Raw genomic sequence first — 27,690 nt, forward strand, 5'->3', positions numbered from 1 at the left:
TACTTCCTCTTTGCTTAATTGTAAATTCTACATAGTGATGCCCTGAATCTTTACTTAATGTATCTAAGATACTGCTCGTTTGTCTGTTTATTACCGGACAGAGACAGAGAGAAATTGAAAGGGGAGGGGAAAATAGAGAGGGAGAGAAACAGAGAGACATCTGCATCCCTGCTTCAACATGTGTGAACTTTGCCTCTGCAGGTGGGGAGGACCAGGGGCTTGAACCCGGATCCTTGTGCAGTGTAATGTGTGCGCATAACCAGTTGTGCCACAGCCTGGTCCCCTGCTTGTCATTATTTATTTCATGCAGTGGTGGGAATCAAACCCAGGGCCTTATGCTCGCCACGATGCCAGACGAGCAATCACCTGGCCCCCGACTTGCCTTCAGAGCAGTTCTTTTCCCAGAGAGAGTAGGGAATGGCACCCCTGTGGGACCCTCACAGTGCTAAGACACCCCATTTACACAGGGGGGACTGAAGCCTGTGCCCCTGGAACCTCACCTTTCCTATCCTGCTCCAGGCACCTAGGCATGGCCAGGGATAGTTCATCTTCTCCTTCTCCACCTCTTCCTAGATGGAAACGAAAGGGAAGTTCCACTGTCACCCAGAGAGAAGTCCAACGACAGCAGGGCAGGTCCCTATAACACAGTGTCCCTCTCCCTGCAGTTCTCTCCTTCACTTTAGGACTTTTAAACTCCCCAGTTCCTGCTCCATGCAGCAGATGGCCGTGTTGGCCTGTCCACCTGCACGTTACATTCAGTGGAAACCTAACAACTGCCACATCCTCAACAGGAGCTGCTAAAGCTTCCAAATCCTCAACAGAAAGCTCTCCACATCCAACGTGAAGAAAGTCTCATCAGCGCAGCCTCCAAGATAGACCCCAAGCTCCCTCCACCTCCCTCTATCTCCACCATGACTCACCATATCCAAAGCGCTGTCACCCTGCCCCTGAACTGCCATGGGAGCCCCCAAAACTTACCCTCCCCCCATCCTTGCTTCCCTACAATCTCCCCTTCCTACTGCAGCCAGAATGCTTCTGAGACACAGAAACAACATGAGGGGCCAGGGCTCTCATCCGTGTTATTCACTAATGAATCCCCAAGCCCCCAGGAATGTGGGTGGAATTATTTAAACTCCTTTGCTTAAGAAAAAATAATGAGTTTCCTCACCTCCCTGGAGCCCTACCCCACTAGGGAAAGGTAGAGACAGGCTGGGGGTAAGGACTGACTTGCCAATGCCCATATCTAGCAGAGAAGCAGTTACAGAAGCCAGACCTTCCACCTTCTGCACTCCATAGAGATCTTTGGTCCATACTCCCAGAGGGATAAAGAATAGGGGACCTTCCAGTGGAGGGGATGGGATGTGGAACTCTGGTGGTGACAGTTATGTGAATTGTGCCCCCTTATCCTACAATCTTGTCTATCAGGATCAAACCACTAATAATAATAGCTAAAAAATAAGAAAACACAAAGCAGAACTTGGACTGTGTTTGGTGTATTGCACCAAAATAAAAGACTCTGGGGGTGGGGTGGGGAGGGTTCAGGTCCTGGAACATGATGGTAGAGGAGGACCTAGAGGGGGTTGAATTGTTATGTGGAAAACTGAGAAATGTCACACATGTACAAACTCCTGTATTTTACTGCTGATTGTAAACCATTTATCCCCTCATAAAGAAAAAAAATACATGTAAAAATAATTACAATAATAATAATAATAATGGGTCTCCCATTTCCATGCTCCCCATTTTCCAGCAGAGCTTTCAAGGCTTAGGATCTGGCCCAAGCACCCAGCTCAGGACACTCCGGTCCCACTGGTTCTCTTTCTGGTCCTCAAACTCACTACACTTGTTTCTCTCTCCTGATGCCCTTGGAGTCTACAGTTCCCTTTCTCTGGAATGTTCTCTACCCCTTCCACCATGGCTAGTTCCTTCTGTCATGCTGGTCTCCTTTGCACACTACCCTAACCCAAGCACTCTTCTTAAAAAAGTCTCACAAAGAAGCAACCAATAGCACAGCTATATACAAGATACTGGGTACTGTACAGCAAACCCTAACAAAAGGACTTTTCAAAGTTAACCCAATTACCAAATAATGTGATGATAACATTAACTATCGATTGTCTTTTTGAACCCTAAGACAGCAGGAACCTCACATCTCCACTATAGAGCCTCTACTTCCCCCAGTCCTGGAACCATTGGATAGGGCCCACTTTCCCGCATGCCTCTCCCAATCCATATCAAATAATATTGCATCTGCCAATCACAACCTAAACAACACAACGATTGCCACCTCAACATGCTTCACTTCAGACTGTGTCCAGAGACTACACGTGTGGAATGACAACCCTTCAGCTTCATTACTCGGGTGAGACCTTTCCTTTCATAGTATTCTCTAATTCCATCTCAGGTGGTTCACTTTCTAACAAAGTCCCAAAACCTAGATATACACCAGTTTCTGTGAGAGAGAGCATATGTTCACACGTATCCGTAAACTACTGCAAAATATATACCTGAAAGCAGAAGTACACTAGAGTTTGCAGTGAGTACCCCCCTAACACTTCCTCTCCACTATTCCAAGCTTTGGGTCCATGATTGCTCAACAATTTGTTTGGCTTCGTATGTTAACTCTCTTTTCAGTCACCAAGTTCCAGATGTCATCAGAATGCCGGCCAGGCTTCCCTGGACTGAAGACCCTACCAATGTGTCCTGGAGCTCAGCTTCCCCAGAGACCCATCCTACTAGGGAAAGAGAGAGGCAGACTGGGAGTATGGACCGACCAGTCAACACCCATGTTCAGCGGGGAAGCAATTACAGAAGCCAGACCTTCTACCTTCTGCAACCCACAATGACCCTGGGTCCATGCTCCCAGAGGATTAGAGAATGGGAAAGCTATCAGGGGAGGGGGTGGGATATGGAGATTGGGTGGGGGTGGGATATGGAGATTGGGTGGTGGGAATTGTGTGGAATTGTACCCCTCCTACCCTATGGTTTTGTTAATTAATCCTTTCTTAAATAAAAAAAGAAAAAAAAAGTCTCACAAACTCCTTCTCATATTTTTCTACCAGTACACTACCTTGAGCTAAAATTACTTTGGTCACTCAGCTCTGACTGACTGTAAATAAAGCCTGGATGACAGCAGGGAGCTCAGTGATTTATCAATTTATTTAACTTCCTGCTCCAGGACTTGGCTTTCCACAATGAAGGCTCAAAGAGGCATTGAGCTGATATCTAGGGGGTCACTTGGTCCTCAGTGATGAGTAAACACAAGTTAAAGTCTACTGGAAACAAAGGCAGACATCTGAATTTATACTGGAAAATTCTCTCTCAACAGAACTGAACAAACCCTCAAAATTCCATTCAGTTAGCTGTCTTCTCCCCCTAGTATCACATCACAAGACTGGACATGTCTAATGAGGACAAAGTTAAAACTTGGGTAAGGTGTTGGGTAATTACAGGTCGGCTTGAGTGGGTCATGGGATGCCCAGAAAGCTGGCTAAGCATTATTTCTGCGAGTGTCTCTGGAAGAGATTAGCATTTGGACCAGTGGACTGAATAAAGCTGAGCGTCCTCTCCATTGGAAGGGGGGGGGGGTATCATCCAATCCACTGAGAAACAGATTAAAACAAAACGGTGGGGGCAAGGTGGACTTGGCTCAACCCGTGACTGGAGAACTAGGACAGAGATCTTCTCCTGTCTCAGCACTCCTGACTCTCACACCTGGAATAGAATGTCCACTATCCACATTCTGGTTACCAGGTCTTCAGTTTACACCCCTAGCTTCTCTAGGGTTCCAGCTTAAAGATTTGGATATGGGGGAACTTCCCTTTTTAGGTCTAATACTTGAGGTCCAGTAGCTAAGACTTCTCCTTGGGAACAGTGCTAGTTACGCAGTGAACCAAGTCCCCACCTGTCCACTCAAATGAATGTGGGCATCCCTGGCCACACCTCTGCTTCCCCAAGCTAAGAGAGCCCAACCCTACATTTGTCACCTGAGTCCAGAAAGCTGAATTTAGCGGCCCACTTAAAAATGATTAACCTAGGAAAAAATATAGTCATTTAGGTGAGGGTTTGATCCAGTTTCCCATGAGCCAAGTCGGTCAAAGCCAACACCCCAAGTCAGAGGGACATTATGAAGTCTGGGCACATGGAAGACAGGAATGGATCTGTGTTATTTAGCCAGCCAGACAGCAGACTCCACTGCCAGGTTCCCCAAAGGCCAGAGTCACAGCAGGAACCCCAGTCTCCCACTAGCAAAAAAGGCAAAGCTTCCACCCAGCAAAGAGCCAACGATTGCTAACCAAGGTTTGATGTTCAGGGACTGAAAACAGTGTAAATCAAAGATAACATGGACAGTTCCGACATGTATAATTCATAGTGGATTATATTACCTCTTGTGATTTATGGCAAGTTTCTGAGGACTAAATAATTAATCATGTACTTCCCATCTGAAGGAAAACAGCCCAAGGGGACAATGGGTGGCGATATATTAGCCAACAGATCCTTTAAAAAACATTGCATTGCATTAATGTTGGTTTATAAAGCTCTCTATTTTAGATGGGTGATTACTTTCTTTCTCTTTCTTTCTTCTTTTCAAGATTGATTTATTTATTAACACAAGAGAGAATATGAGAACGAGAGAGAACCAGAGCATTGCTCTGGCATATGTGATGGCAAGAATCAAATTTGGGGACTTCATGCTTTTAAGTCCAATGCCGTAACCTCTGCACCGCCTCCCAGGCCACTGAGAGGTGTGATTTCAGACTTCTTTCAGATGTGTATCATACCACATGCACCACCAAGGTACTAAAAAGCTTCCCCTACAGTCCAACTAACTCTCCACGCTTACAACCTCCCCCGCCCCCCAACCCGCACTACTCTGGTGGCCTCAGTTCTGTGGTCAGAGTCTAGAGCTTTGATTACATTTGGACCTGTCTGTCTCCTTGGTCTGGCTATACATGAGCTCCTCTGGTATTTATCCTTCTCCTGAGTTGTCTCACTTAGTGTGATTCATTCCAGTTCCTCTCCTGATGAAGCGAAAGGCAAGATTTCATCTTGTTCTCCTAGCTGAGTAGTAATCCATTGCCCCCAGTTTGCTAATCCACTCACCTGTCGTTGGGCACTAGGTGTTTTTTTTTCTTCATTTATTTATTTTTATAAATCACTTCTTTTTTAATGTATTTATTCCCTTTTGTTGCCCTTGTTGTTTAATTAGAATGATCTATAGTCATTACCAGTTATTAAAAAAAAAAAAAAAGCAAATGCTCATGTAAGTAAAGCAGTTTGTTTTTTTGTTTTAACCAGAATGAGATTGTACTCAGTATTCCCTTTCTAATACAGAATTCATCTCTTTACTTGGAAAACTGCACATTCCAAACTAAATGTAAGTAAGTAGAAAAGAGTGTGCTGTCTGGTTGAGACTAATTATTGAATAAGGTGTACTTCCCCACTGAGAATGTCATCACAAGCCCTTGTGTGTTGCTTCAGGACTGTACCCTCACTAGCAATGGTAGGGACAGCTCCAATCTCCAAAGGGAGGCTGGGTCACCCTACTCTGCCACTTGAGGAAGACGGGTCCTAAAATGAGTGTAGCCTAGAATGTTCCCAGCTGCGACCATGAACTGTGAGCTCACACTGACGTGGACTCCGAGGTCACACAGGCTCCTGTGCTAAATAGGAATAGACATGGACCCTGGGTCAGATCGATGTGGTAAATAGTTAATTGTATTTATTTCAACTTTAGGAACTACTCTCTGCCCTGATCCAGCATTCTAGCCCTACTCTTAATTCTGACACCATCTTCCTAGACAATCATTTCTGGGAAGTTCAAGCAAAGATCACTAAGACACAGGCTCCTAGGAACATTTCTAAAACAGACTTCCTAGCTTCCTTCCACCCTGAGTTGTCTGCTTTCATCTGCCCTATTACTACTTAAGAGTTCCTGTTTATTACACAGTTTGTCCTGCTTTCCAGCTTACTGCATTTCAGCCACCAAGTTGCAGATGCTACTATGATTCCATCCTGACTTCCCTGGGCAGACAACTTCACCAGTGTGTCCCAGAACCTCACCTCTCTGGAGCCCTGCCCCACCAGGGAAAGACAGAAACAGGCTGGGGGCATGGATCCACCTGCCATTGTCCATGTTCAGCAGAGAAGCAATTACAGAAGCCAGACCACCCACCTTCTGCACCCCAAAAAGAATTTTGGTCCATACTCCCAGAGGGATAAAGAATAGGGAAGCTTCCAATGGAGGGGATGGGACACGGAACTCTGGTGGTGGAAACTGTGTGGGGTTTTTGTTTGTTTGTTTTTGATTTTGTTTGTTTTTCACCAGAGCACTACTCAGCTCTGGCTTCTCGTGGTGCAGGGGACTGAACCTGGGATTTTGGAGCCTCGGGCATCAGAGTCTCTTTGCAGAACTATTATGCTATCTCCCTCACCCGTTATCTGTCTGTCTCAGAGTCCACTACTCCAGCCTGACAGTGTGCCCCGCCCATTACTTTACAATCTTGTTAGTTATTATTAAATCACTAATAAAAAATTAAATAATAAATACATAAACTGTTTTTCAAATGGAAACCAATCAGCAAAAGCTAAAAGTAGCTAAAGTACCGACAACTTTGGGACTCCTGGGTTTGTTTGCTCATAGCTGCCAATTACTTAAGTGCTTCAATGAACTCACCCCAAAGGAATGAAAAACCCAGCGCCAACTAAAGCTAGAATTACCTAGTTCCACAAAGAGATTTTTTTTTTTCTGACTGGGTGACACCCTCAGAAAGGAAGAAGGGCTGACTAGCACGGTCGCATTTGAAAGCTGGTTACATAAATGAGGGTTCCAGCCGGGTTCCCGAGAGGTAAAGCAGCAAAGAGAAAGGCGCCTGTCTACTTGTGAATGTGAACGGACTGTGATTCAGCACTGCCCCTCAGAAGTCTCATCTGGTATATATTTTTCCCTCGCCTGCAGTGAGTACCTCCCAACACTTCATCTGCACTATTCCAGTCTTTAGGTCCATGGTCATTGAACAATTTGTTTGGCTTTGTATGTTAACTCTCTTTTCAGCCACCAGGTTCCAGATGCCAGCATGATGCCGACCAGACTTCCCTGGACAGACAACCCCACCAATGTGTCCTGGAGCTCAGCTTCCCCAGAGACCCACCCTACTAGGGAAAGAGAGAGGCAGACTGGGAGTATGGACCGACCAGTAAACAACCATGTTCAGCGGAGAAGCAATTACAGAAGCCAGACCTTCCACCTTCTGCACCCCACAACGACCCTGGGCCCATACTCCCAGAGAGATAGAGAATGGGAAAGCTATTGGGGAGGGGATGGGATATGGAGATCGGGTGGTGGGAATTGTGTGGAACTGTACCCCTCTTATCCTATGGTTTTGTTAATGTCTCCTTTCTTAAATAAAAAAAAATTAAAATTAATTTTAAAATTTAAGAAAAGAAGTCTCATCTGGGAAGGACACTGCTGGCATATGTGACCTCTGGGCCTCTCCTAGACTTTTCTGCTGCCAGCAGCTCTGCAACTGATTTGACTCTAAGTTGAGCGTTTAGCCACAGAATACACATTCACGACCTTTTTCTTCAAATGCTGTGCTTATACAGTGCGAAGATGCCGTGGATTTGACTTGTAAAGAGACAATACCTGTCTTGTTTAGCTGGCTGGATGAGAACGGCTGGGCGGGCACCAGGTACAGGAAAGAGAACTGGGGTAAGGGAGGACCGGCAGGGAGGGCTGCCCCAAAATGAAAGGGCTGACAGTACTGAGGGCTTGGCTGTGGCTGCAGGTTATATATTTAAGCTGGTTCTCCTTGTGGGATTTTACACAGCGGTGGCTAAAGAGGAAATGACTGCCCGGTTCTCATAGCTGCAGCTATGTGTCACCTCACACAATGAGAAAGGAAAAAATATATATATCATTAAAGGGCCAGGTGGTGGCTCACTCAGGAGAACATGTATCACCACCTGCAAGAACCTGGGTTCAAGTTCATGGTCCCCAGCTACAGTGGGGGATGGTGGAGTGGGGGGAAGCTTTGTGAATGAAGAACCAATGTTACAGGTGTCTCTCCTTCTCTCTGCTTCTCTCTCCCTCTCTCAACAAGACAGAGAGATAAAGAGAACTGGTCACCAGGAGTGGTGGAGACATGTACTTAGTCCCAGCACTGAGTTCCAGCACTAAGTCACAGCAATAAACCTGGTGGCAAAAAAATAAAATAAAGCATTTAAATCTAGGATTTTTTTTTAAAAAAAACTATTCTATCTTAGAGCATTTCACATGAGAAAAAGAGTAGAAAAGGAGTCGGGCAGTGGCGCAGCGGGTTAAGCGCATGTGGCGCAAAGCACAGGGACCGGCGTAAGGATCCCGGTTCAAGCCCCCGGCTCCCCACCTGCAGGGGAGTCGCTTCACAGGCGGTGAAGCAGGTCTGCAGGTGTCTATTTTTCTCTCCCCCTCTCTGTCTTCCTCTCGTCTCTCCATTTCTCTCTGTCCTATGCAACAATGATGACAATAATAACCACAATAATGTTAAACAAGGGCAACAAAAGGGAAAATAAATAAATAAATAAATAAATAAATAAATAAATAAATAAATAGAAAAAGAGGAGAAACCAGAGCACTAGTCTGGCACATGAAACTTTGGGACTCGAACCAGGAACCTCAGGCATATAAGTCCTGTGCTCTACCAGCACTGAGCCCCAGCCTGGAGGCAATATATATATGTGTGTGTGTGTGTGTGTGTGTGTGTGTGTGTGTGTGTGTGTGTGTGTGTGTATAATATTTAAAAAAAGGAAAAATGTGGTGGTCAGAAGCATTCATAGTGCCCAACACCAAGCCCAGGTGACTGGAGGCAAAAAGAGAGGTGGGGAGGGGTAGAGGGAGAGGGAGAGGGAGACCAGAGCACCCTTGAGCATGTGTGGTACTAAGGCTCAAACCAGTGGCTTCATGCATGCAAGTCTGGTGCGCTACCACTTCACCACCTTCCCAGCCACAGTCTAATCTCTCGCTTATCCACCAGCCACATAAACAAAGGGGAGCTCAGCTGGGGGCCCCCAGGGAATTGCGGAGCATGAAGAGAACAAGGAGTTCAAACTATTTTTTGACATGAGACTATATATGAGTCATATATATATATATATATATATATATATATATCCACCAGGGCTTGGTGCCTGCATGACAAATCTGATGTTTCCAATGACCATTTTCTTCTTTTTATTTATTTTTTCTTTACTTGATAGGACAGGGGAAAAATTGAGAGGGAAAGGGAAATAGAAAGAGGAAGAGAGGGAGTTGAGCGGTAGCGCAGCGGGTTAAGCACAGGCAGCGCAAAGCGCAAGGACCAGAATAAGGATCCCGGTTTGAGGCCCCCGGCTCCCCACCTGTAGGGAGTCACTTCAGAGGCGGTGAAGCAGGTCTGCAGATGTCTGTCTTTCTCTCCCCCTCTGTCTTCCCCTCCTCCCTCCATTTCTTTCTGTCCTAACAACAACAACATCAATAACAACAATAACTATAACAATAAAAAACAAGGGCAACAAAAGGGAAAATAAATAAGTATTTAAAAAAAAAAAAAGAAAGAAAGAGAGGGACTTTGGCAGTACTTGCAGCGGGTTAAGTACATGTGGTACGAAGCACAAGGACCAGCTTAAGGATCCAGATTCCAGTCCCCAGAGGTGATCATAAGAGGTGATATTATCAAGATGATAACTGTCCCTGAGTCGGTGGAAACATTCAAAGCAATTTCTGCCAAAACCACATGGGACTTCTCTGTAGAAACTGACAAACTAATTCCACCAACAAAGTAGATACGGACACAAAAAGAGCCTAGAGTAGTCAAGGCCATTTGAAAGAGAACAAAACAAGAAGACTTACACGACTACTAATTTCAGAATCTCCTCTAGAGCCAGAAATCAAGGCACTGCGGTATTGGCCTAAGAAAACCACACAGACCAACAGATTCCAGAAATAAAACCTTACCCTTTATAGACTATTGATTCCTGACAGAGACAAATGGGGAAATGATTGATCTTCCTTGGATACCCACATGAAAAAAAAAATTACCTTAGAATTTTGCCTCACTTCCGGGGGCTAGGAGGTGGCACAACCTGGTGAAGTGTTCACATTACCACGCATGAGGACCCGGGTTTGAGCCCCCACTCCCCACCTGCAGTGGGAAGAAGCTTCCTGAGTAGTGAAGTAGGTCTGCAGGCGTCTCTCTCTATCTTTCTCTCTCTACCCTCCCCTCCCTTCTTAATTTCAATCTAACCTATCAAATAAAAAATAAGAAAGAAAAAAAAAAAAGGAAAAAATGGGGGGCCAGCCGGTAGCATAGTGGGTTAAGCACACATGGCGCAAAGCGCAAGGACTGGTATAAGAACCCTGGTTCAAGCCCCCCGCTTGCAGGGGGGTCGCTTCACAGGCAGTGAAGCAGGTCTGCAGGTGTCTATCTTTCTCTTGCCCTTTCTGTCTTCCCCTCCTCTCTCCATTTCTCTCTGTCCTATCCAACGATAGTAAAAACAACAATAATAAACAACAAGAGCAACAAAAGAGAAAAAAAAATAGCCTCCAGGAGCAGTGGATTGTAGTGCAGACACCAAATCCCAGCAAAAACCCTAGAGGCAAAAAAAAAAAAAAGAAGAAGAAAGAAAAATGGCCAGCAGAAGTGGTGGATTCATCATGCAGGCACCAAACCTGAAAAATAACCCTGGTAGCAATAAAAAATTTTTAAAAAAATTTCCCTCACTTCATGTATGAAAATCAACTTAAGATGATTCACAGAAATAAAACGTTTAAAGAAACTGTTTGTGACCTGGAGTTAAGCAAACAGTTCTGAAGACACAACACCAAGAATATAAACTAGAAAAAGAACAAACCTTTAAGTTGGATTTCATTAATTTGTTTTCAATGTGTGCTTTCAAAAAACATCATTAGGAAAAATGAAAGTTGAAGACACAGAATGGAAAAAAAAACCTATCTGAAAAGGGACTTATATCTGGATGGCATTTAAAAATAAAAGACCTTCACAGGGTCTGGGTAATAGTGCACCTGGCTGAGCACACATTATACTGCACAAGGACCCAGGTTCAAGTCCCTCGTCCTCACCTCCACTGACATCCATGAATGGTGAAGCAGTACTGCAGGTGTCTTTCTCTCTCCTTCTCTATCACCCCTTTCCCTCTCAATTTCTGTCTCTAATCAAAATAAATAAATAAATAAATATACTAAAAAAAAACCTTTTACAGAGGCCTGGTGTTGGTGTACCCAGTTAAGTGCATGTATCACCATGCACAAGGATCTGTGTTCTAGTCCCCACTCCCCACCTTCAAGGGGAAATGCTTCATGAGCAGTGAAGCAGGTCTGCAAGTGTCTACCTTTCTCTCTCCCTCTTCACTTCCCTGTCCCTTCTCAGTTCCTCTCGGTTCTGTCAAATAAAAATAGAAAGAAAAAACAATGGCAACTGGGAGCAGTGGATTCATAGTGCAGGCACCAAGCCCCATCCCTGCAATTATCTTGGAGGCAAAAGTATAATAAATAAACAAATAAACAAACAAACAAACATTCACAACTCAATCAGAAAGAAATAGCCCAACTTAAAGATGGAGTCTGTAGACCAGCAGTGTTGCTCATTGTGCAGCATATACTTCACACATTTGATACTCTGAATTCAATCCCCAGTTTGAAGGGAAACAAAATACTTCACACATTTGATACGCTGAATTCAATCCCCAGTTTGAAGGGAAACAAAAGGAGTTCTGATACGTGTCATCACATGGATAAGCTATGAAAACATGATACTCAGTGAACTAACTCAGACACACACACACACACACAAAACACTCTCCTCCAGGGGGGGAAGCTTCACGCATGCTGCAGCTGTCTCTCTCTCTCTCTCTAACCCCCTTCCTCTCAATTTCTCTCTGTCTCTATCCAATAATAAAATACAGAAAAACAATTTAAATAAATAAATAAATTTTTTATAAAGGAAGACTCTATGGCAGAAAGGGAAGCTTTCTTCCTCATTCTAACCATGTATCTTCTTTTTTTAAGATTTTTTTTTATTTATTGGATAGAACAGAGAGAAGTCTATAAAGAAGGGGGATATAGGGAGGGAGAGAGACAGAGAGACACCTGCAGACCTGCTTCACCACTCATGAAGCGTCCCCCCTGGAGGTGGAGAGCTGGGGGCTTGAACACTGGCCCTTGAGCGTAGTAACATGTACACTCAACCAGGGTGTGCCACTATCCAGTCCCCGTCATATGTCTTCGATTCACACACTCAGGAATGAAGACAGAGACTGGCAGTGCTTAGTGCCAGAATAGCAGACTCTAAGTGATTTTCACCTTGCCCGACTAAGTTGTGTGGTTCCTGCGATTGCTCGATTAATAGCAGGGAGTTTACAAATTCTGAAGATGGATAATACTGGCCTTTTATGGGACTCATTTGGAGAAGAAAAAGAATAAAGCAATAAAAGGGGAGTCTGAGAAGTAATTCAAAGCCCTGGATTGTTTGAGTAATAAACCAAGGTTCTTTGTAATCATCCTGACCCAGAAACATTCCATCAGAGGCAGCGGAGGCTGACCTAGTAATTGATTAAATAGCGGTGCTCAGAGACACAAAGGGCTTTGTGGGGAGATGATCTGACTCGTGCTTCTCTCTCTCTCCCTCTCTCTCTCCTGAGAGCTGAACACAGCCAAGTGATTTAACAATCAGCGAGGTAAATTGAGATGAAACATCAAGAATGCTGAGATGAAGTGCTATCAAAGACTGGAATAAATTCAAGCTGTTTCCCTGGAGATCAATCAGTCAGCACAGACAAACCGGGCAGCTGTGGTCTTCGAGGTGGGACTGACCAGGCGGGGCTGGTGGCCTCTAGGGCACTGAGACAGGTGCAAGGACAGGGGTACCGCCCACCTTACCTCAATGTCCCGGTTCAGCTGCTTCACGATGGCAGTGATGTTCCTGATGTGCTCTTCCAGGAAGAGCCTGGCCAGGCGGTCGCCCCCGCCCTTGTTCTGCATCTTCTGCAAGCTGCTGACAATGTCGTCTTTGATTCGGAAGGCGTGCTCCACCAGGGCCGCCGTGGTCTTCTCGTGGCAGAGGATCCGGTCTTCCAGCTGCTCCACGAGGCTGACGGAGGAGTAGGGAGCCATGGTGAGGGACTGGCTGTGTCGGGGCATGGTTCGGACTCGCCTAGAGGAGAAAACCACAGTGCCGGGGGTTATGTGTTGACAGGAAGTCGTCTCTTAAGCCAAATTTCAGACTGTTCGTTAAGGAAATGCTCACGACCCAATCCTGCATAGGGTCTGTTTGTTTCATATTCTATTTATTTATTTTTGTCGTTGATGCAGAGAGAAATCAAGAGGGAAGGGGGAGACAGAGAAGGGAGAGAGACACACACACACCTGCAGCCCTGCTTCACCACTTGGAAGGTTTCCCCCTGCAGATGGGGACCAAAGACTCGCACCCTGGTTCTTGCACATCGTGACACATGTGCTCAACCAGGTGTGCTACCAACTGGTCCTGCTTCATTTCAGGAGCCAGAAAACACTTACACAATGGTACCCAGGGAGGTGGATGCTTCATGACCTCCCAAGTAAGACACGGGAATAATGGGGCAGACTGAAAAGTCTTCTCAATATAAGCTCAAGGTGTTGGGGGGCTGGTGGTGGTGCTAGGACCTGGGTTCAAGCCCCACTCTCCACCTGCAGAAGGGGTGCTTCACAAGTGATGAAGCAGGTCTGCAGGTGTCTCTCTCTCTCACTCTGTCTTCCCTCCCCTCTCAATTTCTCAGTCCTGTCAAAGAAAAGAACATTAAAAAATGGATGCCAAGAGCAGTGGACTTGTAGTGCTGGCACCGAGCCCCTGTGATAACCCTGCTAGCAAAAAAAAATAATAATAACAACAACAACAACAAATATATATATATATATATATATATATATATATATATATATATATATATATATATGTATTCAAGGTAATGAACATCAAGGGCAAGTGTATTAGCAAGGTCTCCTGAATGCATGCCTCCCACCCTTCACCCCTCAGCTATGGCCACAAGCTCAAGTGTCTCCAAGGGGTCAGGCAGGTGACGTAAGATGAGTGAAAGACACCAGGTCTGAGGCAACAGGGAGAGATGAGGACTCTGGAGAACTGGAAAGAGTCATCCCTCAACTCAAAGGGAGCCGGGTTTCTCCCTACTCCACGCAAGACTGACCATGGGAGTATGCTGGTCCCTTGTTCCCTATCACCTAAGATTTCCAGAATAATCCCAAAGTCCAGATCTGGGTGTGAAACTGGCTGGTTTTTAAACATGAACGACTTGTTTTAAAAGTATTTGAGGGAGTCAGGCAGTAGCGCAGCAGGCTAAGCACATGTGGCGCAAAAGCGCAAGGACTGGCATAAGGATCCCGGTTTGAGCCCCCGGCTCTCCACCTGCAGGAGAGTCACTTCACAGGCGGTGAAGCAGGTCTGCAGGTATCTTTCTCTCCCCCTCTCTATCTTCTCCTCCTCTCTCCATTTCTCTCTGTCCTATCCAACAACGATGACATCAATAACCACAACAATGTTAAACAACAAGGGCAACAAAAGGAAAAATAAATAAATAAATATTTTTTTAAAATTTTTTTAAGTATTTGAGAAGATGCAGTCCAGACGGCGTGCTCCTCTGAATTTATTTTGATCTGGGCACAACCAATTTGCAACTTCTACCAACTGGAAACGGGCAAAAGGACACAGGAGCAGTGCACTGGCCTTTGAATAAGACCATTCTTAGGGGACAGGGGGGCCCCAAGCTTCATTTCCAGTGCCCACCACACCCACCAGCAGCCCTCCCTGGACTGGTGGACAGAAAGAATGTACCTTAGATGCATATTTTCCATATATTGTGCCTTTCCTCGTTCACAGAAGAAGGAAACACAGCACTCCGTTGGGCCATTTTCTCTTTAATAATTCACATCTGCTGAAAAAAAAACACACTCAATTATTTAACAGTTTACATCTATTAAGGGACTGCCAAAACTTAATATTAAGTTACTAGGAAGGGTCATAAGTTGTGCTGACACATGGCTCAGTTAAATTATTAAATGCCTACTGTCTAATATATGGAATAAATACATAAATGTTTCAAATAAGGAGAAAAGATCAAAATGCTTCTGAAGTTAATATCATTAAACCTTGCTGGACAGATAGATTAAAAACTGCTCATAAAGTTTCCTTATCCTACAGATGCAGCTCTCTCTTTTTTGTCTTAAGATTTTATTTATTTATTCTTTATTGCCTCCAGGATTATTGCTGGGGCTCAGTGCCTGCACTACGAATCCACTGCTCCTGGAGGCCATTTTCCCCCTTTTTGTTGTCCTTGTTATTTATCGTTGTTGTTGTTATGTCGTTGTTGTTGGATAGGGCAGAGAGAAATGGAGAGAGGAGGGGAAGACAGAGAGCGAGAGAGAATGATAATAGACACCTGCAGACCTGCTTCACTGCCTGTGAAGCGACTCCCCCGCAGGTGGGGAACCGGGGGCTTAACCCGGGATCCTTACACTGGTCCTTGCGCTTTGTGCCACGTGCATTTAACCCTCTACACTACCGCCTGGCCCCCAATTTTATTTATTTATTAATAAGAATGATTGGAGAGTGAGAATGAGGCAAATATCACTCTGGTACATGTGCTGCTGGGGACTGAACTTGGGACCTCATGCTTGAGAATCCAGTGCTTTATCTATTGTGCCACCTCCCAGACCACTAGATGCATTTCTCTAAAAAAATTGTATATATTTATTAATGACAGATATATATATAGAGAGAGAGCGTATCATTCTGGCAATGTGACACTGGGGATTGAACTCAGTACCTTAGGCATGTCAGCGTGTGATGTTTTATCTTCTGTGCCACCTCCTGTACCACCACCTAAATGCATCTCAAGTTCAAGAAAACACCTTTATAGAAACCAGACAATTTCTTTTTTTTATTTTTAATTTTTTATATTTATTTATTTCCTATTGTTGCCCTTGTTTTATTGTTGATGTCGTTATTATTGGATAGGACAGAAAATAATGGAGAGAGGAGGGGAAGACAGGGGAAGACAGACAGGGGAAGCAGACCTGCTTCACCGCCAGTGAAGCGACTCCCCTGTAGGTGGAGAGCCGGGGGCTCGAACCGGGATCCTTAGGCCTGTCCCTGCGCTTTGTGCCATGTGCTCTTAACTCCCTGCGCTACTGCCTGACTCCCCAGACAATTTCTTTAACAGATTGATTCAACCCTATACTTCTCTGTAGAAATTTTTTTTTTTAAAGATTTTCATTTATTGATTCATGAGAAATGATAGGAGAGAGAGAAAGAACCAGACATCGCCCTGGTACATGTGCTGCCAGGGATTGAATTTAGGACCTCATGCCTGAGAGTCCAATGCCTTATCCACTGCGCCACCTCCCAGACCACTTCTCTGTAGAAATTTACAGGAAAACCACCTGAGTAAACTTTGCTCTCAGCAAATCTAGCAAATTCTGTAACACGTTTTAAAAACCACTTGCTTCTATGGGCCAGGCTGTGGCATACCTGGTTAAGAGCACACATTATAGTGCTCAAAGACCCAGGTTCAAGCCCCTGGTCCCCACCTGCAGGGGGAAAGCTTCACGAGTGCTGAAGCAGGGCTGCAGGTGTCTCTCTGTCTCTCTTTCTTTATCTTCCCCTTTCCATCTCGGTTTCTGGCTGTCTCTGTCCAATAAATAAAGTAGTTTTTTTTTTTAAGCTCTTGTTTCTAAATTGACATCAAACAAAACAAGGCATGATCAATGAAACCTGATTTGGGAGAAACTACCCATCCACTGAAAAGAAAAAACAATTTTCATTAAAATGCTATTGTAAGATATAGTCACTCATAGTACTTCTGCATATCAGGAACATTTGATCAACACAGCACACTAGAAATCTGAAGGAAACTAGAGGGTTGTAATATATATATATGTTCACTACTTATGTTCCTCAATGCTGCTATTAACTGCCTTCAAACAATGAATGCCTGGTGAGTATGATCTGATTCTGTAATTAGTTCTCACTTCAATGCCAGATTCAGAAAGCATTTCTGATTGAAACCACTGTTTTGGCATCAACTTACCAGTGTGTTATTTTTAGAGTCTCAAAATGTGAACACTTCACTTTCCTAGACAAAGAACTTTGAGTTTAAACAAATTGCATTGAAAAGAAAAAAAGATTCATGTCCAACAAGCTAGTGTGCCAAGGGAGCTCTTCAGTAGCAAAGATAACAATGGCTTCCATTTTGACTAAATACAATGGAGCCAGGGTGGAAAAGTGCAACAACGTTCAGAAACTTGAAAGTCACACAAAGACCTCCGTTGAGATTGGAATCTATGGAGGAGCCCAACGTAAGGAACATTTACTTCGCACCTGTTATGTCTCCAAGTAACCTAAATAAGTTATGACCAAAGAAATCGCTTACCACGGCTTTACAGGCTACAGAGAAAGGCAGACTCTAAACCAAGCCTGAGACACGGGCAAATGGAATCACTGAGCATATGAACAAAAACACACTGGGTCGGGGAGGATGCTGGGGTGCCGTCATTCTTCCTGGGAAACAGCTAGAACCGAAGAGAAGAGATGCGAATGAAAAGGACTTCCTAGAAAGACCAGAGAGAGTGTTCCATATCTGCTCTCAAACAATACAACGCTACTGCTTCCTTTTACTCTTCCCACAAAGGCCAACCCACTCTCCCAGCCTCAGAGGGAGGCCCTCTAGAGTTGTTCCAGTCACCCTAGCCCCTGACAACATCAGTCCACCCATCACAGTCCTTGGATAATCGCACACTCTGCTGCCACCATAACTCCGATGCTTGACAGGCAGTGTCTGCCCATCCCACCCTTCCTAGAAAACTCATATCCAGTCCTATCAGTCCCTCAGCTCAACAAAATGGCTCCTTCTTTTCTGTATCTGCAGTTCTTAACTGTGTTTCATACCACTCATTATAAACACTTACTGTGTTTAACTGTTGAATAATGTCTCCCGTGGCAGACTGTATGATTCTTAAGGACAGACTGCACATCTTCAGCGATATGGAGCTGACCTAGTGGATCCCACACAGGCTTGTAAATGAGAGGATGGGTGGACTGAGGTTGTCATCCAGACTATGTAAACAGCTCATACAAGTGTTGGCAAAGTTAGGGAGAGAACTGAGAAAAGTGAGTCATCTCGGCCACTGTGGAAAAACAATATGAGAGGGGCCGGGTGGTAGTGCACCTCACTGAGCACACATATTAAAATGCACAAGAACCCAGGTTCAAGCCCCTGGTCCCCATCTGTAGGGGGAAAGCTTTGCGAGTGGTGAAGCAGTGCTGCATGTGTCTCTATTTCTCTCTCTCTCTATCTCCCCATTCCTCTTGATTTCTCTCTGTCTCTATGTAATAAGTAAATAAAGATGATTTTAAAAAAATTAAAAGAAAACTATATGGGATTTTCTCCAAAACCCAGAAATAAAACTACCATGTGAGCCAGTGATTCCACCTCTGGGCATCTGATCAGAGACTAAAGCAAACACAAAATCCCAAAGTTATACAGAGCCATATGTTGACTGCAGCACTATTCACAATCATCAACATGTGGAAACAATCCAAGTGCCCACTGACACATGAATGGGTAAAGGTGTGATACACAATGGGATATGACTCAGCTACTGAAAGAGAGAGGAAACCCTGCCATCTGTGACACTGAGAGTAGCTGGTGCATGAATTGCGCTAAGTGAAATAAGACCGAGGGGGGGAGAGAGAGAGTCCAGGATACCACATGGCTCCATTTATAAGTGAAAGACAAAGTTAGCCAACAAGTAAAATAGAATAAACCCATGAACCGACCACAGAATGCTGATTAGCAAAGGAGAAGAAAGCTGGGGGTAGGGTGTGTGGGAGCCACTATGTGGGGCAGTTCAAGGGGGGCCATTGGCTAGGGGGTCAATAGTAAGGAAACATCAGGTCCAGCTGTAAACTGCAGCTGTGCAGCCCAAGCTTCCACAATGCCGTGTCAATCAACATCACCTTGGTCATCCATCCATTCCACCCCGGTTCCATGGCTGCCAGTCCTTAGCAACATCGCCCCTCCAGATATTCGTCGGGATGCGGCATCATCTAAGTTCATTGCCCACGTCTACGCTCGACCGGACCTGCCAATAGACGCGGATATCTTCGCCCACCCTGTCCGACGCTTGACGTCTCGTCACCCAATCTGGTCCCCTACGCCTACACTGAACTTCTCTGTTCCAGACTGTTGTTAAAATTTTCAGAGGCTCTGGCCGGGCTTGCTTCACGGCGGGTAACAGAGACGCGGAGACAACGGCTGGGCAGGGCAGCTGTATTTCTTTATTCAGGAACAACGATTCACAAACTAAGACAAACTAATCACCAAACAGAACTCTGCTGTCTCTTTGCGGCGGCGCAAGCACTCTTTCTTTTACTCTGGAACTCAGGAACCCTCTCCCTTACTCTCGAACTCAGACACTCTCCCACCCTCGCACTCTCGAACTCCGGAACTCAGGAACTCTGTCTCTCTGGCACTCTCTCTTACTCTGTAACCCTGAAACTCTCGAACTCAGGAACTCAGGAACTCTGGCACTCTGGAACTCATGAACCCTCTCCCTTACTCTCGAACTCATGAACTCTCGTACTCGGGAACCCTCTGAAACTCTGGCACACTGGAACTCTCTCTTACTCTGTAACCCTCAAACTCTCGAACTCTGGAACTCAGGAACTCTCGGACTCATGAACTCAGGAACCCTCCCTCAGGGTTCCTTGGGGCGGGGCCAAGCAGGCCCGCGAAATTAATTGGACTGATCCAATTCTCTTGGTTTGGGGAGGGCTAGAACAAACCAATGTAACGCATACGACACCAGACTCTTGGAAACAGAGCTGGCAGTCAGCTGAGGTCAAGAACAAACACCTCATCACAGACCCCTGCAAGCGTCAACCCGGCTTTGACCTAGCACGTTATGATTGGGCCCTCCTCAATCGCTATCGAACAGGCCATGGCCGATGTGCCGCTATGTTCCATCGCTGGGGAGCCAGAGACGACCCGAACTGCCCCTGCGGCTACAGACAGACTATGACCCACATAGTGAACGACTGCCACCTCTCCAGATTCAAAGGAGGTCTCGAAACTTTACATCAGGCTCAACCTGACGCTGTTGACTGGCTACGGAAGAAGGGCAAACGCTAGAAGAAGAACCTTGGTCATCTAAAATGCAGCAAGAAGGAAAGGTACTGGCATCATCTAGAAGCCTGCTCCACGTGAGTGGGAGGTGGCTTGGGGGTAGAGCACAGGGCTTACAAGGCTGAAGTCCTCAATTTGATCCCTGGCTCTGCATATGCCAGAGGAGTGTTCTGGTTCATATTATCATTCTCTCCCTCTCCCTCTCTCTCATACTGTTCAGTTCTGGTTTATGTGCTCCAGGGGATTGAATCTGGGTTCCCAGAACCTCAGGCATGAGAGTCTCTTTGCAGAACCATTACGCTATTCTCTCTCTCTCTCTCTCTCAAGTTGCTGTGTTGCTATTCTCTCTCTCACACACACACACACACAAATTGCTGTGTTGCTATTCTCTCTCTCTCTAAGTTGCTGTGTTTCAGTCCTTTATACAACATGCATGACTGAAACCATCCAGTAGCTACCGTTCAGAGAAATGCAGGTGATTTGGTGACAACGTCAGGAGTCCTTGAACACAAGCACCAAATTAAAGAACCTTCAAGGTATTATTCATGATAAGGATGAGAAAAACAAAACCAAAACAGACGTAGGCAAGACTAAAAAGTACTAGAGTGGTCCAGGATGTGGCGCAGTGGATAAAGCATTGGATTCTCAAGCATGAGGTCCCGAGTTTGATCCCCAGCAGCACATGTACCAGAGTGATGTCTGGTTCTTTCTCTCCTCCTGTCCTTCTCATGAATAAATAAATAAATAAATAAATAAATAAATAAATAAATTCTTTTTCAAAAAAAGAAGTAGTACTAGAGAAAAAATGACATAGGGGACCGTGTGCCTGGAAGTATATTATAATACTATATATATATAGTAAAAAGTATATTATATATAATTACATCCAAAAGAGTGGTTTTTTTTTTTTTTTGCCTCCAGGGTTATCACTGGGCTCAGTGCCTGCACCACGAATCCACTGTTCCTGGAGGCCATTTTTTTCCCCTTTTTGTTGCCCTTGTTGTTTATTGGTGTTGTTGTTACTATTATTGTTGTCATTGTTGTTAGATAGGACAGAGAGAAATCAAGAGGGAAGGGGAAGACAGAGAGGGGGAGAGAAAGATAGACACCTGCAGACCTGCTTCACCGGCTGTGAAGCGACTCCCCTGCAGGTGGGGAGCTGGAACCAGGATCCTTACACTTTGCACCACATGCACTTCACCCACTGTGCTACTGCCCAGCCCCCCAAGAGAGTGTTTTTAAACAGTTCTTCTGCCACCTTCTCTGCTTAGACAGCACCTAGCCATTCCTTCCTCCCCTCCCACACTAACAGTACAGCTCTTTATAGAGACAGCAACCTAAACAGAAGTCTTTTTTATGGATTTTTAAAATAATATAAGTCACTCATTTAACACTTATGAGTGACCATGACACCAACCTGTCTTCCCTGGGCAGATGACCTCACCATTGTGTCCCAGAACCCCACATCTCCAGATCCCTGCCCCACTAGAGAGAGACAGGGACAGGCTGGAGGTATGGATCCACCTGTCAATGTCCATCGGATAAGCAATTACTGAATCCAGACCTCCTATTTTCTGCACCCCATAGAGAACAGGGAAGCTTCCAATGGAGGGATGGAATATAGCATTCCGGTGGTAGGAACTGTATAATCGTACCCCTCTTATGCCACAATCTTGTCAACCATTATTAAATCGCTAATAATAATAATGAAGTTGAAAAATAAGAAAACACAAAGCAGAACTTGGACTGGAGTTGGTGTATCTCACCAAAGGGAAAGACTCTGAGGTGGCTGGTGGGAGGGGGAGAGTACAGGTCCAAGAAGGATGACACTAGTGGGGTTGTATTGTTATGTGGAAACTGAGGAATGTCATGCATGGACAAACTATTGTATTTACTGTCGAACGTAAAACATTAATTCCCCAAGAAAGAAATTAAAAAAAAAAAAAGACTGGGGGTGGGGTTCAGGTCCTGGAACATGATGTCAGAAGAGGACTAGTGGGGGTTAACTATTATGTAGAAAACTGGGAAATGTTATGTAGAAACTACTGTATTTTACTGTCAACTGGAAACCACTAATCCCCAAATAAAGAAATTAAAAATAAATAAATAAATTTTTAAAAAAGAAAGTACAAAAAAGGGGGAAATAATATGTACAAGTGGAATTTTTTTTAATTCCCTTCTCTTTTCATATTTATTAATTTATTAGGGACAAATCAAAAGGGACGGGGAGAGAGGAGGAGAGAGAAAGAGTGACATCTGCAGCCCTGCTTCACCAGTCGTGAGGCTTCCCCCTTGCAGGTGGGGACCAGGGGCCTGAACCCCAGCCTCTGAGCACTGTAGCATGTTTGCTCTAGCGGGCGGACCTGCTAACGCCATTTTTCTACTAAATACTGACAACTTTTCTTCTTTTAAATTTTTTTTAATCTTTATTTGCTGGACAGAGACAGTCAGAAATTGAGAGGGAAGGGGGTGATAGAGAGGGAGAGAGACAGAGAGACACCTGCAGCCCTGCTTCCCCACTTGTGAAGCTTTCCCCCTGCAGGTGGGGACCAGGGACTCGAACCTGGGTCCTTGAGCACTGTAACATGTGCGCTCAACCAGGTGCGCCACCACCTGGCCCCCTTCAAACTGACAACCTTTCTTTCCTGTGCTCTTGGAGTGATTTTTTTTTTAAACTGCCTAGCTGTTAGAATGTGAGAACTAGAGAGGAATATGAATGAGGAATCTGACTACAGATGTAGAGGAAGATCCAAATTTCAGTATTAAAGGGGTTTTCTTTTTTCTTAATTTTTATTTATTTAGTTAGTTATTGGAGGACATAGAGAAACTGAGAAGGGAGGGGGGAGAGAGAGGGAGAGAGACAGAGAGACACCTGCAGCCCTGCTTCACCATTTGTGAAGCTTTCCTCCCTGCAGGTAGGGACCAGGGGCTTGAACCCAGGTCCTTGAGCACTGTAATGTGTGCACTTAACCAGGTGCGCCACCACCTGGCCCCAGAATTCCTATCTTCTTCTGAGGGTCATTTCATCTCTCTGGAATTACCTTCCCTGGGAGACAGGCAACCAACATCAATTCTCTGAAAAACAGTAGTCCATACCTCTCTCACCGTCTGAGACTACCTTTCAGTAATACCCCCTCCCAGTGACGTGGATGCTCTGTGACAGGAAGTATCACCTGGCTGGAGCTCACACTAATCACTGGGGTCTGGGCACAACAGGTGCCCTGTGGTGAATGTCTTTCTGGCAGGTCATGTGGTTTGTCAGTATTGTAACTCTTTGCCAGGGCAAAGGGATCTAGTCTGCCCACTAATCAGGATTACAAACAAATAGGTCACCAGATCAAGTCACTTTCCAGAGATCACTTCCAGAACTCATTGTCATTTCTAGATTCCAGCCTAAGGTGTTCGGCTCCTGTGTGTTTATGAATCTTGTCCACAACCTGCCTTCCCACACACGTGGGGGGTCTAGGACATTATGAGGCAGCTCTGGGCTGTCAACCACTGGATTGTTTTTGCTGTCCTATCAATTCCAGCTTAAGAGCTTCAAGTAAGGGGGAAGTTAGAGAAAGACACAATGGATAAAACAAGCAGAGAAGTTGAGACAGAAATAAACATCAAAATCATACTGTTCCATATATGCATTATGCGTAAAGAATATGGGTTGGGCTAGAGAGACAGCATCATGGTTAGGTAAAAGGCTTTCATGCCTAAGGCTCTAAGGTCACAGGTTCAACTCCCCAGCACCACTGTAAGCTGGAGCTGAGCAGTGCTTTGGCATTTCTCTCTCAATAAAATAAAATAAAATAAAAAATAAAATGGAATTGGGGTGCCCATACAAAAGACAAGAGTGAAATGAAATATTACTACCTAAACAAAAGTTATTCTTTGTGGCTATAAGGGGTTTTGGATATGTGTAAATATGATTCTGTGCTTTCATGATTAAAAGTCAGTGCCAACCAGTTACATTTTAAAACATAGCTTTTTAATTTATTTTTATTTTAATGAGATAGAGAGATACACAGGAAGATCAGAGCACTGCTCAGTTCTGGCTAATGGTGCTGGGGATTGAACCCGGGACTTTGGAGCCTCAGGCATGAAAATCTTTTGCAGAACCATGACACTGTCTCTCCCGGCCCAATTACATTTTTATATGTAATATGGCACTAGATAGACGTACCTACGATATCATTTTCATGTAAAGTGCTGCACGAATTTAACAAAGCATCATTTTTGCTGGACGTTGAAAATACCGATCACGTAAAATTTAAGTAAGCTCTTCCAATTTACTATTACAATCCAGCCGCGCTGATGTGTTCTGCTGAGTGTCAGACTCATAAAAAAAATCGGCAAAGCATTTATGAATAAAGTGGTTGTAATTCGGTGTGGAGGGGGAAAGAAGCCTATTTCTCTACAGTTAAAAATAGAGCAGAGAGACGGAGGGCGGAGAACCGTTGAAGGTGCGTCTCAGAAGACGGGTGGGAGTCCTGTGCTAATTCATCCACAGAGTCGGGCTCTTTTTGGGGTCCTTGGATGGAGACAGGCAAACAGTGAAAGCATGAGGCAGGGGTCCCCCAGCAGGGGAGAGTTCAGGGGGTGGGTAGGGGGAAGGTGGACGCCAGACTGAGAAGCAGGTCAGACAGGCAATGGGGGGGGACTTGAAGGGCCCCCTGCCATCAGCTTCCCTACTCCTTTCTCACTCTCCAACTCCTTTCCAGCTCTCCTCTCTTACCTCCCACCCTCTTTTTCCTTCAGACTTTTTACTTTGTCTCTCTCCCTCCCTCCCAGATTCAAGCCCTGACACTACACAGAAAGTATGCTAGAGCACTGGAGCGGGTTCTAGGGCTGTGGTTTCTCTTCCTTCCACTCTATCTGAATGTAAAAGTTCCCTGGAGAGGTGAGATCAGGCCTGCACGAGAACCAGGCTCCGCCAAAACAAGCAAACAAACGCATAAATTAAAGAACAGATAGGAAGACAAAGTAACATGGGAAACATTTAGATCCTAGCTAATAACATATGGGGGGTTATTATTTATTTATTGGACAGGGACAGAGAGAAATCAAGAGGGAAGCGAGGAAAGGGAGAGGGAGAGCGTATGAGAAAGAGACATCTGTAGCACTGCTTCTCCACTCTCAAAAATTCCTCCCTGCAGGAAGGGACTGGGGGCTTGAAATCGAATCTTAACTTAGGACATGTGCACTCAACCAGGTGCATCACTGCTGGCCCCCTCTTTCTTTCTCTTGCCTTCTTTTCTTTTTTTTTTTTTTTTAAACATGTTGAGAGCTGAGGATAGCATAATGATTATGCTATAAAAGACTCTCATGCCTGAGGCTCCCAGGTCCTAGGTTCAATCCTCTGCACCACCATAAGCCAGAGCTGAGCAGTGCTCTGGTAAAAAATAAACACACACACACACACACACACACACACACACACACACACACACACACACACGTTGAGAACAGACTTATAGTTGCATGTAGAACCATAACCAGGCCAGATGTGCAGTCTGAAAGACCCTGCAACGTTTTTGTGATCCACCTCCACAAACTTCTTCACTTTCCCCAAAGGAAAGTTGGAGGTTGCCTAACCCTGAACCAACAGAGAGAGAAGGCAGGGAGGCCCAAGGTCAAGATCAGGGGCCCCTCCCCTGCCCTCCTTGCTTCTCCTAACTGACCTCCAAAGCTCCCTCCCCAGCCCGAGCAGCTGCCTCCCTGAACTTGCTGCTCCACTGAACGTGGCTCCCTACGGCCCAGCCTGTGCCAGGCTGCTGGCACCATTCTGTGGCCTAAATAGCTGTTGTCTGGGCAAACAGCTTGGTTTTAAGTAAAAAGAGGAGGAACAGGGCTGTGAGGCTAAGACAGAGGTTGACTAATTCCCAAGTCAGCTCCAAGAGTAGACTTGATAAGATAGCCACAGAGGGACCACTGTACCCACAGGGGCTTCCCACGAGCTCACTGCAGGGCACGGACCCCCCAGGAGGGCACCAAATTCTGTACAGAGGAACTCGAGGGGTGCAATGAAGTCTCCCGTCACCTGAGCAGAACCTGGAGGTGAACACAGGTGAGTGAATCTGCCCTGCAAGAAACAGACTGTGGGTGACGAGTGGCTGAGAGAGTTGTCTCTAAACACAATGGAAAACTACTCAACGGTTAAGAATGGTGAAGTCGCCTTCTTCACCTCATTCTGGCTGGAGCTTGAAGGAATCATGTGAAGTGAGATCAGCTAGAAAGAGAAGGATGAATATGGGATGATCTCACTTTTGGGTAGAAGTTGAGAAATAAGAACAGAAAAAGGGAAAGAGCAGAACTTGGACTGGGTTTAGTGTGTTGACCAAAGTAAATGACTGGGGGGTGGGGGTGGCAGCAGGGGGAGTTTTCGGTCCTGGTGCAGGATGGTGGAGGAGGGCCTAGAATGGGGGTGTGTTTTTACAAAAAAACTGAGACATTTTACACATGTCCCAACAATGGTATTTACTGTGTTAATCCCCTCAATAAAAAATGCTAAGAGTAAAGTGGTTTGTAACAGAAAAAAGACAAAAATGTTTTGAGGTACAAAATAAATAAAGAGTTTATCAGGAGCAGTAGTATGAAAGAAAGAAAGATAGAAAGAAAGAGAGAGAGAGAAACAGGCTGTCTAGTGGCTGTAAATCATGGGTGGATCTGGTGGGGCAAGATCTGGGTGAACCCCAAGGGAAAGTTATCAGGCCTGGCGTGGCCACATTCAGGGCTTGGACCCAGAATGTGGGTCATGCACAGCAAGGTTTGTACTGTATCAGCCAAACTACCAAGGGAAAGGAAACTATACAAGACAACAGGCCCTCTCAGGCCACAACACAGCCTTGCCCGGTCACACGAGCTCAGTGGTAAATGGAATTTACCAAACCAGCTTTGATGGTTTTCAGTCCCACATTCCCCCATCAGCCCTTAAATCTCCCAGCCATGCTGGGAAAACAGTGGCCAGGACTCTAGCACTAGAAGCACCACGGTCATAATGTGGTTTTTAAAACAGTAGAAGCCAGTTAAAATATTGAATCTGGGGAGACAGCATACTGGTTCTGCAATAGACCTTGCTTCCTGAGGCTCTGAGGTGCCAGGTTCAGTCGTTCACACTACCAGAAGCCAGAGCTGAACCGTGCTCTGGATAAAAATAACTAAATAAGGAGGCAGGTGGTAACATGTTCAGTGGGGCAGACACATTACCATGCATAAAGATCAGGGTTCAAGGCCCCAGTCTTCAACCTCTGGGGTGCGGGAGAGAGCTTCCAAACAGGTGGAATAGTGCTGCAGGTGTGTGTGTGTGTGTGTGTGTGTGTGTGTGTGTGTGTGTGTGTGTATCCCTCTCCACCCCGCCCCCAATCAGAAACAAACAAACAAAAAAAGACTATCAGGTCTATATACACAATGAAATGCTACTCAGCTACTAAAAATGGTGATTTGGCCTTCTTCACCCCATCTTGGATGGAGCTTGAATAAAGCATGTTAAGT

At 45.2% G+C, this 27,690-nt stretch overlaps 1 protein-coding gene across 4 annotated transcripts in view; it reads right to left on the reverse strand.

Moving 5' to 3' along the window:
• FAM81A (family with sequence similarity 81 member A) overlaps window positions 1-27,690 on the reverse strand; it is an 87,199-nt gene that overhangs the window by 40,989 nt on the left and 18,520 nt on the right. For 2 of the 4 annotated variants that reach the window (XM_060174414.1, XM_060174415.1), the window contains exons 2-3: window positions 14,859-14,955; window positions 12,914-13,187 (exon numbers count right to left, since the gene is read on the reverse strand). In XM_060174414.1, coding sequence (XP_060030397.1) covers window positions 12,914-13,187; window positions 14,859-14,878 — 294 coding nt within the window. In that variant the 5' untranslated portion in view covers window positions 14,879-14,955. Of the gene's footprint in view, window positions 1-12,913; window positions 13,188-14,858; window positions 14,959-27,690 lie in introns of all 4 variants that reach the window. The other 2 variants (XM_060174416.1, XM_060174413.1) reach the window with 2 other exon arrangements.

This window comes from Erinaceus europaeus, chromosome 16 (genome assembly GCF_950295315.1).
Source record: "Erinaceus europaeus chromosome 16, mEriEur2.1, whole genome shotgun sequence".
NCBI lineage: Eukaryota > Metazoa > Chordata > Mammalia > Eulipotyphla > Erinaceidae > Erinaceus > Erinaceus europaeus.